Genomic DNA, 14,521 nt, shown 5'->3' with positions numbered 1-14,521 from the left:
AAACGTCTCGTGATGACCAGGCGAGTTCGATTGTGTATTTTGACTATAGATCTCGTGACTTACATGGCTTTACAACTCCTTTATCATAGATTGGAATTACTCCAGTACTTGGAAAAGCAATCACCAGAGGATCGAATGATCAGACCCCTGGCCGAAAACCCGCAACTCGAAACTCCAAACAGATGCCATCAAATTCCGGACGCCACCAGCGCGACGAACCTTCTCCCTTACGATCTATCATCCACACCAAACGCAACAAACTTCAATTCCACCCCGGGACCTATTTAGCACTCCCTCCTGATCCTTATCCATCCATCAGTACCAAGTCCCGCTTACCCGGATCTACGTGGGTGAACCCCGCTTTCCAAACCCCCGACCCAAAGGACCTCAAGAAGATCAGCTGCGTCCAGCCTTCTCTACGCGATTATCGATTCCAAGTAGCTTCGAACGGAAATGAGAACCAGCTGGTTACGCCTTGTAAAGAAACCAGGTCGAGTTATCCTCAATTGGATCTGTCTGATACGCGAACTGTTTTCCCTAGGTGAGTGAGATCTGGGATCGCAAAATCGAAGCTCGTGGTTCTGAAATCACGTTGTATTTAGCACTAGAAAGAAATCCCGTCTCGATATCCAAAGAGGATCCACCAAGACGCCTACCAGGATGCGTACTTCACCTTACACCCGACCTACCCTTTCCGCACTTAAACTCAAACGAACGGAGCCGCCCGTGCCGGTCATGTCAGATGATCAGAATCAGAATTACGAAACACCTCGCACTCGGACCACAGCAATCGGGATCGGGATCGGGATTGAAAGCACGATTGAAGGAAGACTGCCGGCTCAGCCCTCGTTCGTACCGCAAGCAGGAACACGATCGTCCGAACCTCGTTCGTCGACTCCATTGAAAGTTCGGGAGGATGGAAGGAAATCGAGGACGACAGGATTGGAGGAATTCGATAGAGAACGTGGAGAGAGCAGGAGTCAGAGTCGTATCGACGAGGGTCCGTCCGACGTGTTTGGACCTCGTTCACAAGCACCTCCGCAACAACAGCAGCAAAAGGAACAGCGCCGGGTGAGGCCAGGATTATCGTCGAGAACGCTCACTACCTCACTTGCCCAAAATCGAGAGGATCCTTCGCTCGACACCGCTAGCGGTCAGGTGAAAGCCTCGGCAACCGATCTTCAGAATATGGAAAGCTTCATGAGCTCTTTACTCGTTTATCGCAACCAACCGGATCAAATCACACCCAGCCATTCTGACAGCCCGCAAGACCGTCTTACCGATACTACTACCACGCCCCTCCCAACCGTACCTAGACCGAAGGGAAGGAGAGAGAGACGCCGAGAACAAGCAGAAAAGACGGCGGAACGCTTACGACAGAAGAAGAAGAAATCGGACGTTCAGCCGGTCGAACAACCTCCGAGCCTTTCTTTAGAGGGTCAAGCTACATCACAGGCGGTGATCGCACCAGAATCGATGGTTTCAGCCATGACGAGGGTGTTCGAAGTACTTCCTCGGTCAAAGTCGGACGTATGGCCAGTTCCTCTTCCTTCGCGTCCGAGTGCCACTCAAGCTGCAAGAGCACCAGAGTCTTCTCCGTTGATATCAAAATCCCGTCAACAAGATACCCCTTCTCAAATCCAAACTCCTTTCTGTCAAGCTCAAATCCCTCACACCGAAAGCCTTGGAGCCCACGAAGCCCTCGCCCTCGCTTCTTCCCAAATTTCCGAAGAGACCGTCACTCCGCTAGCTGTACCAGTCCTGATTCCCTCTCGATCTATCGGAGATCGTTCCCCCGCCCGAGGCATCAGGAGGAAACCCATGTTGCTCCCGCTTCAACCAGACTATAAAGGTATGAAGTCATCTACGGCTAAACAAGCTGGAACGAGGAAGTTGGCTCCGATGGCTAGCCTTACCGTGAACGGTGAGGATGATCGTGGTGGAGGAATTGCCATTCTATGCTGATGGCGCCATCGAACAGCTCCAATTCCCGGATGGCCGTCTAGTTCCTTTATGTCTTCCCCTGCCGTACCGCCTCAAGCACGCCCCACAACCTTCAAACCCGCGCATGTACAATCCAGCCCAATCAAATCGAGCACCAATCGCCAGCCATTACGCCGGACTATCAATCCCGATCGCGCACTGAAGAGAGGAATGACGCTCGGCATGGACATCAGACGAAACGTGCAAGCGACACCTACGCAGTTCAGGCCGCCGACTCAGAAGAGGCGAGCGGTTGATCATGCATGATGGCTCGGGATCAAATTGACACCTGAGCAGGCTACTATCATGGTCTCATCCTCTCTTTCTTCCCATGTTTTCCATTCCTATCGTATCAAATCATCGGACGCGCGCATGCTGCTGACGTTGTCCTCTATATCAAATACAAGTGTATCCTCCGTCGACGCTGATGAGGACCAGAGTCAGCGTGTTTCTCGCGAGCATTAATCCAAGCCTGACTTACATCATGTTCGAGCCGGTTGTATAGCTACCAGCGTCGCTCGCTAGGAACAGAACAGGTCCCTTCAGGTCGTTAGGATCAGCCTGAGGTAAAAAAGGGGCCTCGTTAGTATTTGCGAAGCCACATCAGGCAAATACAGACAATACTCACCATTCGACCCTGGATCACAAGGGAAAACATGAATCCATCAGCCTTTGCCACGTTTCCACTTGCGCCATAGTCGTGTCTCGCTCACCATTGGGATCCTACAGTAAAATCGCGCGTAGATGGAACACACTGTAAGCCATCCGCCGAGGTACGGGTTCCGGCCGAAATTCGACATACCTGTTGATCCACTCATCCTTGAGCGCTTGGTTCTCTGGTTTATCCAAAATCACTTTCGTGAGGTTGGTCAACACATAGCCGGGCCTAACGATCCGGTTGGACGAATCAGCTTCACGATCCTAGAACTATGAGCTTTAGGAACGGACTCACGACACTGCGTTCACTCGAATCCCCTTGGGAGCCCATTCGACGGCTAAAGACTTGACCATGTGGATGACCGCTGCCTTGGAGAAGTTGTAAGGAGTCTGGGGCTGGGGAACGTTGATGACGACCCCGGACATCGATCCGATCATGACGATGGATGAGCCGGGCTTCATGACCTTGGCCGATTCCCGAGCGACATAAAAGGAACCCATGATGTTGATGTCACAGAGCTGGATGTATCCGTCCATGTTAGATATGAAAGTATCCGTCAACTCGGACAAGGCGTTGAGCTTACCATCTTCAGTCGATCGGTGGGGTCTGAAGGTTTAGAAGTAGGTGTCCGAGAATCGATATGTAAGTGCCCAGAAACTATGGGATGGCCAGCGCATGCCACTCGAACCACTTACAAGCTTCAGCAGTGAAATTCTCCACTATGCCCTGTTGGTAGAGGAATGAGTTAGATGAAATTTGGGTGCATTGGCCTTTTTGTGGTGTAGCAGGATGTCAAACATACCGCGCTGTTAACGACGGTATCCACCTGTCCGAACTCTTCCATCACGCTCTTGAAGCCTGCCTGAACGCTCGTCTCGTCGGCAATATTGACGCCCAATCCGATCGCTCGGATCGAACCCTTGGGTCGACCTTGCTCTTCGAAAGCTTGGACGAGCTCTCGAGCGGTGGCCTCGGCGTCCTCCTTCTTGAGATCGAGAATGGCGAGCTGGGTGCATTCGCTGCGAGGGGGATCTTGATCAACGGGGTGACACGGTGGTAGATGATGGGGATTGTGCTCGGACTCACGCCTCGAGGAAAGCTCGACAGATCATTTGGCCAATTCCTCGTGCTCCTCCCGTGACAACGCAGACCTTGCCGGCCTAGATTTTGATGCATATATTAGAGGCTCCACGATGCGTGGCTAGTTCTCTCTCGCAGACACAAACTTACCATGGAGAACAAAGGCAAGCTCTGACTAGGCTTGGATTGGGGCTCGGTCAAGTCCGTCTGTCGAGCTCTTACGATCAGCGAAACGGACAGAGTTATGAGCCAGCTCTGAAACGTTCGATACTGACTTTGGGCATAGGCTGGCTCATGTCCTTTGTGGTGCCCATGGTAGGCGGGTTGGCCTAATCATCAATATGAGGCCACGTCAGTCACAGGTCCGATTCGAGGCTTCCAGAAGCCACAAAGACACTCACCTGAATTCTGTGCTTCTCATACTCGGCGTCCCTGACCACAGCGCTCTTAGAGAGCATTCGAACCGCTGTCTGCGAGGTTCGGAGTACCTGCCTTTGAGCTCCAAGCTGGTGCAAGCTGGACCTGGCGATTCGGGTGGAGATGAAGGACATGTTGCTTGTTCGGGACGATAGGCAAGACGTAGTCGAATATGGAGGAGGAGAGGAAGACTCGTAATGCTCTTGATATGGTCAAAGGTAAGAGGTCGTGAAAGGGTGAATCATAGAGAATCATCATTCCAATCCTCATCAAATTCATCAAACAGACATCGACGACGACAGACAGCAGCTGGCAGTAAGTGCGGGGTTCGGCCCGCATTCCTCCGCGTGCGTGGCATGGCCGAGCTTACGTCATATTTACTTGCTTCCGCGCCAGAGTTTCGCCGAAAGGGCCCCGGAAGCGACGGTTTCAGGATTCAAGCGGGTTTCATGTTTGCTGTGGCTGTGTACAGCGATAGCGATCGCCTCGCAGCGGATCCCGGAAGAATCAGATCACAATTCGACTTTTCAACGAAGCAAAGTATCAGGCCCATAGATCGTAGAATTGGTATTCGTACGAAGGCATGCCTCCACGCAGAAGATTCAGCCCGTTGAACCACAAATCTGTCCCGATTCTCGAACCTGTACTTTCTGGCTACTATGACGCAGGCAAAGGCTTGATCCTGCAGTTACCGATACCATAGACACAGCGATTTGTTTAGCCTTTTGTATGGATTGGTCACGGATGGTCATCGGTATACAGTTCAACTACACGAGGCAGTCTTTGCCTTTGATATAAACGTGACTTACAAGGGCTGGTGTTAGGTTCTGCTTACGGTCGTGATTGCTACAGCGCTAGGGTCATTCGCGAGAAAGTGAAGGCCGACTGACCAAGAATATGTTATCCTGCTGAAGTGAATGGATCAAAGCAGCGGAAGCGCTGAAGATGACAGCTACCACCGCTGAAACGAGGATCGGACGACCTGAAACACGAAATCAACTCTGGGAAGTCGACATGATGGTCTCATTCGGTTGCCTCGAGGAAATGGACGCCACAAAACAAGGCCGCTCATGAATGATGCCAGGATACAGAGCTCCCTTTGAACACTGTGTAGTGTTGGGTCTGTCACAGCTGATCATTCTGGAGCTGGTCGAATTGATCTACAGTAAGCGTTTCAGCAAAGTACCTTCCACGCAGTGACAAGGGTGCCGGACGGAAGGACGAAAGTGTGAAGTCGACAAGATCTACACGGCAGAAGCGTATATGTGAGACAATACCTTGCGCAGTCTCGTTCTCGACTTGATTCAAACCAGATAGCCGTGACAATCGGGTACACCGATCCACATCGAAAGTGCTTCCATCAGAACGGCAGATTCCCTTGCGTTCCTCTGTTGACAGGACTTACTAGGGGTACTGAATTGCTCTGAAGGCCTGAGCAGATCGTACCATTGTTCGATACTTCCCTCAAAGAGAGAGTCCCGTTGCCAATCTTCGCCGACACTTTTGCTTACCTGACTTGGCTGAAGTCGCCGACGGAGACTTTGACGTTTGGGTACGCAGCGTACGACAGGATGGAAATTTGTGCGAGAAAGACAAACGTGCCGAGACCGAGAGGTTAGGCATACTGCGGGGGAATGAGAGGTTAGACCCCGTTCGTCTTGAACGAATCTACCAGTCCGTCCTGCGCATCGAGAAGGTCGACAAGGAGTAGAAAGCCGCTCGTGTGGCACAGGCGAACGATGTTCTGAGGTTGCGGGGGCGTCCCTTGACAATGACAAGTGTGTGGACATGTCTACCAAAGAGGTGGTGTCATACCTTTTTGCACACATCGTTATGGGTGAGCAGCAGCACGATTTGAGATCGGCCGCGTCCAGCTTGATTTTGGAACAGACCGAGCACATGCAGAACAGCAGCCAGCTGGAGATCCAGTAACCTGAGGAGGTGGGGGAGCGATGCGACATCACCCAGACCTGTCCGAGAAAAGTACAGCGGGGATACGATCATGTCGCTGGAATTCTCGCTGATGCAGGATGCACACGGCGTCCATCGGACCTTTCCACCGAGTATGCTGCCTTATCGAGGACGCACACAGCATAGGCTGGCGGGAATTGTGGGATGGTGTGCCTGCCTCTCCCTCCCGGAATTTTGCAGCGACGAACGACATTAATCTCGGACTTTGGGTATCTGCTTGATTTATAGCTTCGCCTCCGTCATGCTCCATACCCCTAATGGTCAAATTGGCTGCTCTCAGCTCGAAAGGTGTTCAAACAGACATACGAAGATGATGGCTTCTCAGCAGTATGTCAGGCACAAGCGGTATGATCAATCCAAAAGTCATAAAAAGGTCGTAAAAGCACTACACGAAACGGTCCCCGCCCGTCCAGGCCGAAGAAAAATATCTATCTAGGAATCGGTCAAACTATCACAGCCGATGACCGGGGACGGCCCACCAGATGACAGTCATGATCGCCGTACAGACAATCACGAACGCCATCAGGATGGCAGCCCTGCCCGCATGGAGACGAAGAATGTAATTGTCTCGGATCTTGACCGTCTTGAAGAAGCCGACCTCGGAACGTCTCAAGAGGACGAGGTGCGGCGCAAGGGCCCAGTAGGCAGAGAAGAGGAAGTAGAAGGCGAAGAAGAAGGGTACGATGAGCTGGACGCCACGAGAAGGGATGAGTAGTAAGCCATCCTAAAAGCAAAGCTGAAACCCGTTTCACACCAGGCGCTACTCACGCCTAACCGCCTGACTTTCGGCTTGTAGTCGTAGAATACCAGAGTGAATGCTACTACAAACCCGGCCCACAAGCAGAAAAGCCCGGCGATCAGAGATCCATAGACGCCCGGTCGGGTCAAGTTTCCGAATCCCTTTTCTCGCAGGAAAGCGGGATAGTACTGTTGCTCCAGCTCCTTATAGACGTAATCTTGTTGAGCGTTAAAGTAGTCCGGAATTCTAGGGTCGCAAGCGTGCTGGTCACGTGGAGGGTTGGGAAAGTCGTGCACGCGGAGGTGGGCACTACACGTATGTGCCATGGACGCGTCAGTCGTAGTCCGGTCCTACAGTCGACCTAGACTCACGGGAAGTACACCGGCTTCTCGGCATTATCCATCAGATACCTCGCAAAGATCCGTTCGGCGCTCGTAAACAGGACCATCTGGGTGACGACCTGGTTCTTCCGGATGACGGTCGGTCCCGCACTGACCCGCCTGGCTCCTCCTTGATCACTCCCCTCTTCACCTCCCCTGTTACGAGCTTGGTCCTGCTGATAAGCAGAGAAGGGGGAACCTGTAGCTTGTCCCATCCGATTATCAATCGAGGTAGAGTGGGCATATCCAGGAGAAGTGGGAGTCATGGGTCTAGGGCCGTGTGATTCGGTGTCCCTCCGTTCTCGGTGCGACAGGTTGCTACCAAGCCCCGAATCACGATCTTCCAACATCCTGTCCGCCTCGCGCTTCTCAGCCTCCCGGAGCTGCGTCTCGTTGTGACTGAACTGAGGCTCTCCCTGCAGACCGGCAACGTCGGCATAGTGCGAGCCGTGTTGACGAGCCCAGTTGTAAAAGTCCGGCCATTCCTGCTCGACCGCCGTACCGGTACGATGAAGGTCCTGTGGGTAAGAGCGGGTCAGAACGCGGTTCAATCTGACCTCTAGTGAAATTTTGAAAGGTTATGAAGTCCTATCTGACTGACTTTGAAATATGCTCGGCACAAAGCTTTGTGCTGGTGTACGTCTAGCCAAAAGTCCAACAAGTCTTGCTCTCCATTTCCCAATCGATCCAAAAAGACCTGCAAGCGTTCAAAGTACGGACTTCAGTGTCTGGCAACGATAGGATATATACAGACTCCTCACATAAAAGCACCAAAGATCAAGAGGTGGTCGTGTCCGTCTCGATAATACCTCGTTGAGATACTGATTGATGAGATTGATCAGGACAAAGGATGCAGGCCACGCAGGCAGGCAGCCGGCTTACTGGCATTCGCATGCGCGTTGAGATACTCTGCTTCTTCTCTGCCATTCTTGCGAGCTCGATCGGATGGAGTTACAAATATACAGAAGCTCGAGGGTTCTAGCCTGTGTTGATACGGATGTCAAAGGTGGTCGAGTAGCTAGTAGTCTTCCCCATCAAAGTGTCGCTTCTTGTTTACGATGTCCTGTACCACTCGACACACGAATGGCTTCTCGACTCGTCATCACGTGACATGGATTCGCCCTTAACCTTGCCATCCGGCGGGGGGGTCGATGGACATGTCTCGACCTGAACTTTTGCCGACTGATTCTCGATCATCGCCTATCAACCGGGTATCGCAAATACATCGATAGGCAGTACTTAACGGAGAGATCTGGAAGGCGGATCCATGTCGTATTGGACATAGCGACAGTCGACTCGCCAGCCGTCAAAGTCCGCTCGAATCTGAAAACCCCGAGCAAAGTCGCTACGAACCCTTTTCGACCGGAACAAACGCACCTCGTTTCTCTCAAAATGGGTTGGCGGCCGCCCTATGAGGGAAATGATAAGCTATACGTCTCGAGCAATGCTCCGAAACGGATCAAGGAGATTCAGTTCCAGCCCATGAAGGCTCAGCAGATCGTGCGGATATCTGAATTTCAAGCTATCAGCCATGAGATGTATCAGCTCGGGGACGCAGGCAAGACGCCCAAGGTCGGAGGAATATTGGACACGAGGCTGGTGAATCCTCTCTTCCCGGTCTCTAGGCAACGCAGCTCACTTAGTAACTATACTGATGTTATGATCCTGCGGCGAACAGGGGACGTCCTCGAAAACCGGGATTTGCTCAACATGTCATCTCCCGCTGACGGACTGCGTGGGACATTACGCCTACATCGAACTACCCTTACCGGTCTATCACATCGGATACTTCAGGCATTGTATCAAAATCCTTCAGAACATCTGCAAGGTGAGCCTGTCACCACTTCCACAGTTGGCAAACTGTTCCGATAGGGGGGCTGATACATCGCCTACCGTTTGCCTTGACCCTTGATTAGAAATGCTCCTGCGTGATGCTAGACTTTCCACAGCGGCGAAAGTACCTAGGAATCTTCCGGCGTCCAGGCTTGGACAACATGACACGTCAAGCACGGGCTAAAGAGGTCAATAACCTTTGCCGAGCCGTCCGACGTTGTCCGTCTTGTGATTCCGTCAACGGTGTCGTCAAGAAGAGTGGTCCGCTTAAGATCAGTCACGAGCCGTTCAGGAATTGGAAGGGAGAGGAAGAGCTGGATGAATACAAGAGGGGGTTCCAGGGGATCTTGCGAGATCAGCCGGAGCTGGGACCATATATTGGCAAGCCGATGATCGATGTGACCGCTCAGATGTGCCTGGAGCTGTTCAAGGGGATGTCGGACGAGGTGAGTGCCAAGTCGGCGAATTCGTGAGGTACCTTAGTCTGATATGGTCTTTCGAATCGATCAGGATGTCGAGCTGCTTGGGATGGAGCCCTCGATCGCGCGACCAGAAGATTACCTCTGGCAATACATATCAGTTCCGCCCACCTGCATTCGACCGACCGTCCAGCAAGAAGATGCAACGAATGAAGATGATCTCTCAGTGAAACTTTCAGAGATTATCTACTGTTGCAGTCTGATCGAGGCGTCACTAAAGACTGGTCAAGGTATCTCCCTGATTATGGTAGGTTGACGCTCCGGTGCAGAGCTCCGATAGACGAACATGACTAAGCACCGCAAGTTGACTTTTGACAGGAACAATGGGAGTTCTTGACCCTGTCGGTGGCGATGTATGTAGATTCATCTACACCAACAGGTTCGGCTATGCCCGTGGGTGCAAGCTATGGTCGCTACGAGTACAAGCCAGAGCTCTAGCTGATCTTCCTTGCGCCCTCCCGCATAGAACACCAAACCTATTCGAGGATTCTGTCAACGTCTCAAGGGAAAGCAGGGTCGTTTCCGTGGTAACTTGTCGGGAAAACGAGTGGACTTTTCAGGCCGTACCGTTATCGGTCCCGATCCCAATCTGAATATCGACGAAGTAAGTCGCTCATTCGGCCTGCGTATAATGGTATTCGACCTGAATTTATGAACGCTGCTCCCTTCAGGTCGCTGTGCCTGTCAAGGTAGCGAGGAAACTTACCTACCCGGAACGAGTCACCGATCACAATATCGACCGTCTCAGAAAAGCCATCTTGAATGGAACCAACAAGCATCCTGGAGCCAACTATGTCATTGACAAGGAGCGCGGTTTCAAGAAGGCTTTGAAGTTTGCGGATATCAAGGAGGTTGCACGGAACCTTCGCATAGGCGACACGGTCGAACGGCATTTGCACGATGGAGAGTGAGTTATAAAGCATACCGTGTTACCAATCGAAATCTTTAGCTGATTTTGGTCTCGTCCAGCATGGTACTGTTCAATCGACAGCCCAGTTTGCACAGGCTATCTATCATGTGTCACAGAGTGAGTCATAACGCTTATATTGAAGTATCTCCCGCCTTTAAACTTTCATTCTCTTTTTAGGCGAAAATTCGACCCTGGCAAACTTTCCGTCTTAACGAATGTGCCTGTACCCCTTATAATGCGGATTTCGACGGAGACGAGATGAATTTGCGTAAGTATGCCAGGCAAACGGCAGTAAAGTCAGGTGATATAGCTAACATGGGAAATCATACACTTCATAGATGTGCCGCAGACTGAAGAAGCAAGAACAGAAGCTCTTGAATTGATGTCGGTTAAGGCAAATTTGGTGACCCCGAAGAACGGAGAGCCTATTATCGCTGCCACGCAAGATTTCATCACCGCCGCGTATTTGCTATCGATTAAAGACCGATTCCTGGATCGGGCGGAATTCTGTCAGATCTGCACTTACTTTGATGACGCGGGTTTGGAGATCGACATACCTCCACCCGTAATCCAGAAGCCTATTCGACTATGGACCGGGAAGCAAGTCTTCAACATCCTGATGAGGCCGAACAAGAAGACAAACATCTTCGTCAATCTAGAAGCTAAGTGCAAGACCATTCAGAAGCCGAATCCCGCCGATCAATTCTTGGATGACATGGCGCCCAACGACGGATACTTGGTCATCAGGAACAGCGAGATCATGACAGGAGTCTTTGATAAGGCTACGGTCGGAGACGGAAAGAAGAACTCGGTATTCGGTGTCATGTTGCGAGACTACGGTCCAACGGTCGCGGCAGTGGCCATGAACAGGCTGGCAAAAGTCTCGGCTCGGTGGCTGGCAAACATTGGCTTCTCTATTGGTATCAACGACGTCACGCCCAGCATGATGTTGGTGAACACCAAGGAAAGGATGGTACAAGAGGCCTATGACGTGTGCGACGACTACATCAACCAGGCCAAGCTCGGAAAGCTAGAGAATTTGCCAGGTTCAACTCAAGAAGGTACACTTGAAACCAAAATCTCTGGAACGCTCAGTGCGGTTCGTGCCGCTGTTGGAGATATCTGCATGAGAGAGCTCTCGCGACACAATGCTCCCCTGATCATGGCTACTTGCGGTTCCAAGGGTGAGTCCATATGCTTTGTGGACAGTCAACACGATGGACTGACCCTTTGGTCGTACAGGTTCCGTCATCAATGTCGCTCAGATGGTAGCGTTGGTCGGACAACAAATCATCGCTGGTAAACGTGTTCCCAACGGTTTCGACGACCGATCCCTTCCTCATTTCGAGAAGAAGAACCGAAAACCCGCTGCAAAGGGTTTCGTGAGAAACAGTTTCTTCAGCGGTCTCGCCCCCTATGAGTTCCTGTTCCACGCTATCTCTGGTCGTGAAGGATTGGTCGACACCGCCGTCAAGACGGCCGAAACTGGATACATGGCTCGACGTTTGATGAAGGTCAGTTGCCACTGATCCTCCTCGTCTTGATGATGATCCACCTGACCCGCTTGTGTCGTGACGTGCAGGCTTTGGAGGATCTCGTAGCGCACTACGATTACACCGTTCGAAACTCTGTAGGAGGGATTGTACAGTTCGAGTACGGTGACGATCGATTGGATCCCGCCGAACTCGAAGGTGAAGCAGCACCGGTGGCATTCCCGCGAACATGGTCGCACGCTTTGGTGAGCAAAGATGGTTCAGTCGAGCCCGAGTCTAAAAATATGCTGATGTACCGTATCATCAGGCCATCACTGGTCGAGAAGGTGTCGCTCTCTTGCCGTACGAAGTTAGAAAATTGGCCAAGGACATCATGGGGAGCCTACATTGGTTCACGGTGTCGACTGCAATGAAGAACGAGACCGAGAACTTCATCGAGCAGCATATCGTCAACGCGTTGGCATCGCTGCGAAGCAAGCTGGGGATGTTCCCGGCAAGTGACGCCCGTGATGATGAGATTGGGCGCGAGGCGATCTTGGAGCTGGATGAAGGTGTGTAGCGAGGTCTATCCGAGCACGGCTGTTCGACTTACCGTTTTGATATTTGCAGACGATCTCGTGGCGTGGTATTCGAACGCTCTCAAGGTGACAGAAGGTCACATCCAGTGTTTCTTGGAACAATGTCGAGACAAATACCTCAGGGCGATGATCGAACCTGGTATGTACTGCAGCTATCGTTCTTCGGCGTTCCGGAGCTGATCCAATATCGATCCGTCTATAGGTTCGACTGTCGGGGCCGTCGCAGGGCAGTCTATCGGCGAACCCGGAACACAGATGACTCTGAAGACATTCCATTTCGCTGGTGTCGCCTCGATGAACGTTACCATGGGAGTTCCTCGAATCAAGGAGGTCATCAACGCTGTCGCAGATATCACTACTCCCATCATCACGACTTGCCTCGACCAGCCAAAGAGCGACGTCGCAGCTCGAATCGTCAAGGGAAGGATTGAGAGAACAACTTTGGGAGATGTGAGCAGGACTGAATAGAGCCGTTATTGTAACACTGCTGACACTCTAACGATACGCAGATCGCTTCGGTCATTGAAGAAGCATGGGATAAAGTGGCCGTATTTATCGGTATCCACATCGACATGGACGCCATACGAAAGCTACAGGTGAGTAGCTCTCATGCCGGCGATGTGGATGGAAATCTTCAATCTGACTCCAATCGCGTACTTAGCTCGAACTCACGCTCGACGATATAAAGACGGCCCTCATCGCCGCGCCCAAGCTCGGCATCAAGCACAACCAGGTGGTCGTTGTCGCGCAGAAGAATCGATTGAGAATCTATATCGAAGAGGAAGACAAGTTTGGAAGGCTCAAGAGTCTGAAACGAGCATTGCCGAGCGTCGTCGTCAAGGTTAGTCCAACCGGCTTCGAGCTGCCCTTCATTCGAGCTCGCCAAGCTGACTTGTCAATGAACCGTGGTCTCTGCTTGCGACCGTGTTCAGGGTCTCGCGCCGATCGTCCGAGGTATCATCAAGCTCGACGAGAAAACGAAGGAGAGAGAGCTGCTCTGTGAAGGGCACGCATTGTTGGAAGTCATGAACACGCCAGGTGAGTCGCAATACGGCCGCCAAATGTGCCTTGATACTGACACGAAAGCTCATTACTGCATCACGCGCGCCGCGGCCTCTAGGTGTTCTCGGAGTCAAGACGAAATCGAACAATATCATGGAGATGGCTCGAGTGCTAGGAATCGAAGCCGCTCGACAGACGATCTACAACGAGATTCAAGACGTAATGAAGCTGTACGGATTGAATATCGATCCTCGACACGTCTACTTATTGGCGGACCAGATGACGTGCAAGGTGAGTTTTAGGAGGGTGTCATGATTCGATTTCGGTGCTAACGACTAGTTGATCGGATAGGGTCAAATCTTGGGTATCACTCGGTTCGGTATCCAAAAGTCAAAGGACTCGGTATTGATGAACTCGTAAGCACCGGTCATCGACGATCGGCAACAAACCCTTGCTGATCCAAGCCATCCTCTGCCCCTTGCAGGTCATTCGAACGATCCACCGACCACCTGTTCGACGCCTCGCTTTACGGCAAGACGGACGCCATCGACGGTGTCTCGGAATGCATCATCATGGGTACCCCGGCGAAAAAGGCGGGAACCATGTTGCCCCACCTGATCCGCAAGGCGCCCGTTTTGAACCCTTCCAAGAAATTGTTGTTCGAGGACGCTTGGAAGAGTATGGCGCCGCACCGGGCGACGGACGCTACAGAGGCTACGAGGGCTATGAGGCCTGTGGAGGCGTACTAGGAGGCGGTGACGATCTGGTGTCGCGCATTTGTTCGCAAGAAGATGGCGAGATTTGCCGAGGAACGTCGTTACTTGAATTACTTGATTGACTATATGATGAAACGCGTATACACTTTACGAATGTTGCCCGATTGATCTGGAACCTTTCGGAACAGGGCGATTCGAGATCTTCGAGACCTGCCGAAACGGGTTTGTCGATCAGGGGAGACGGGGGAAACAGACGGCGGGTCCTGCAAGCCATCTTCCATC

At 51.9% G+C, this 14,521-nt stretch overlaps 4 protein-coding genes across 4 annotated transcripts; 2 read left to right on the top strand and 2 right to left on the bottom strand.

Moving 5' to 3' along the window:
- Nucleotides 1-182: 182 nt before the first annotated feature.
- Nucleotides 183-2,435, top strand: HD553DRAFT_354365 (uncharacterized protein; the record flags this gene model as incomplete). Its single annotated transcript, XM_046183795.1, has 3 exons — nt 183-541; nt 603-1,924; nt 1,982-2,435. 3 exons carry the CDS (start codon nt 183-185, stop codon nt 2,248-2,250), a joined length of 1,950 nt encoding a protein of 649 aa, XP_046040381.1. The 3' UTR covers nt 2,251-2,435.
- Nucleotides 2,159-4,367, bottom strand: HD553DRAFT_303247 (uncharacterized protein). Its single transcript, XM_046178849.1, has 13 exons — nt 4,123-4,367; nt 3,997-4,050; nt 3,872-3,928; nt 3,728-3,801; nt 3,444-3,660; nt 3,337-3,367; nt 3,225-3,247; nt 2,936-3,159; nt 2,786-2,869; nt 2,697-2,706; nt 2,612-2,620; nt 2,465-2,544; nt 2,159-2,407 (listed from the first exon to the last, which is right to left on the bottom strand). The coding sequence occupies exons 1-13, from the start codon at nt 4,270-4,272 to the stop codon at nt 2,380-2,382; spliced, it is 1,041 nt and encodes a 346-aa protein (XP_046040380.1). The 5' UTR covers nt 4,273-4,367; the 3' UTR covers nt 2,159-2,379.
- A 2,079-nt stretch (nt 4,368-6,446) lies between these two features.
- HD553DRAFT_291108 (uncharacterized protein) lies at nt 6,447-8,226 on the bottom strand. The gene is made up of 6 exons (XM_046178362.1): nt 8,111-8,226; nt 7,990-8,049; nt 7,830-7,925; nt 7,220-7,746; nt 6,878-7,157; nt 6,447-6,797 (listed from the first exon to the last, which is right to left on the bottom strand). Exons 1-6 carry the CDS (start codon nt 8,153-8,155, stop codon nt 6,561-6,563), a joined length of 1,245 nt encoding a protein of 414 aa, XP_046040379.1. The 5' UTR covers nt 8,156-8,226; the 3' UTR covers nt 6,447-6,560.
- A 217-nt stretch (nt 8,227-8,443) lies between these two features.
- HD553DRAFT_303244 (uncharacterized protein) lies at nt 8,444-14,454 on the top strand. The gene is made up of 21 exons (XM_046178848.1): nt 8,444-8,827; nt 8,907-9,056; nt 9,145-9,507; nt 9,572-9,787; nt 9,859-9,933; nt 10,007-10,144; nt 10,212-10,447; nt 10,510-10,567; nt 10,628-10,718; nt 10,789-11,634; nt 11,693-11,964; nt 12,033-12,188; nt 12,251-12,494; nt 12,553-12,660; nt 12,724-12,971; nt 13,031-13,117; nt 13,183-13,362; nt 13,454-13,559; nt 13,642-13,814; nt 13,875-13,939; nt 14,008-14,454. The coding sequence occupies exons 1-21, from the start codon at nt 8,621-8,623 to the stop codon at nt 14,270-14,272; spliced, it is 4,284 nt and encodes a 1,427-aa protein (XP_046040378.1). The 5' UTR covers nt 8,444-8,620; the 3' UTR covers nt 14,273-14,454.
- The last annotated feature ends 67 nt before the right edge of the window (nt 14,455-14,521 follow it).

The sequence above is a fragment of the Filobasidium floriforme genome, assembly GCF_021052385.1.
Source record: "Filobasidium floriforme strain CBS 6241 chromosome Unknown HD553scaffold_1, whole genome shotgun sequence".
NCBI lineage: Eukaryota > Fungi > Basidiomycota > Tremellomycetes > Filobasidiales > Filobasidiaceae > Filobasidium > Filobasidium floriforme.
Note: the sequence above shows the minus strand (reverse complement) of the source record. Positions and strands in the feature narration are given on the sequence as shown.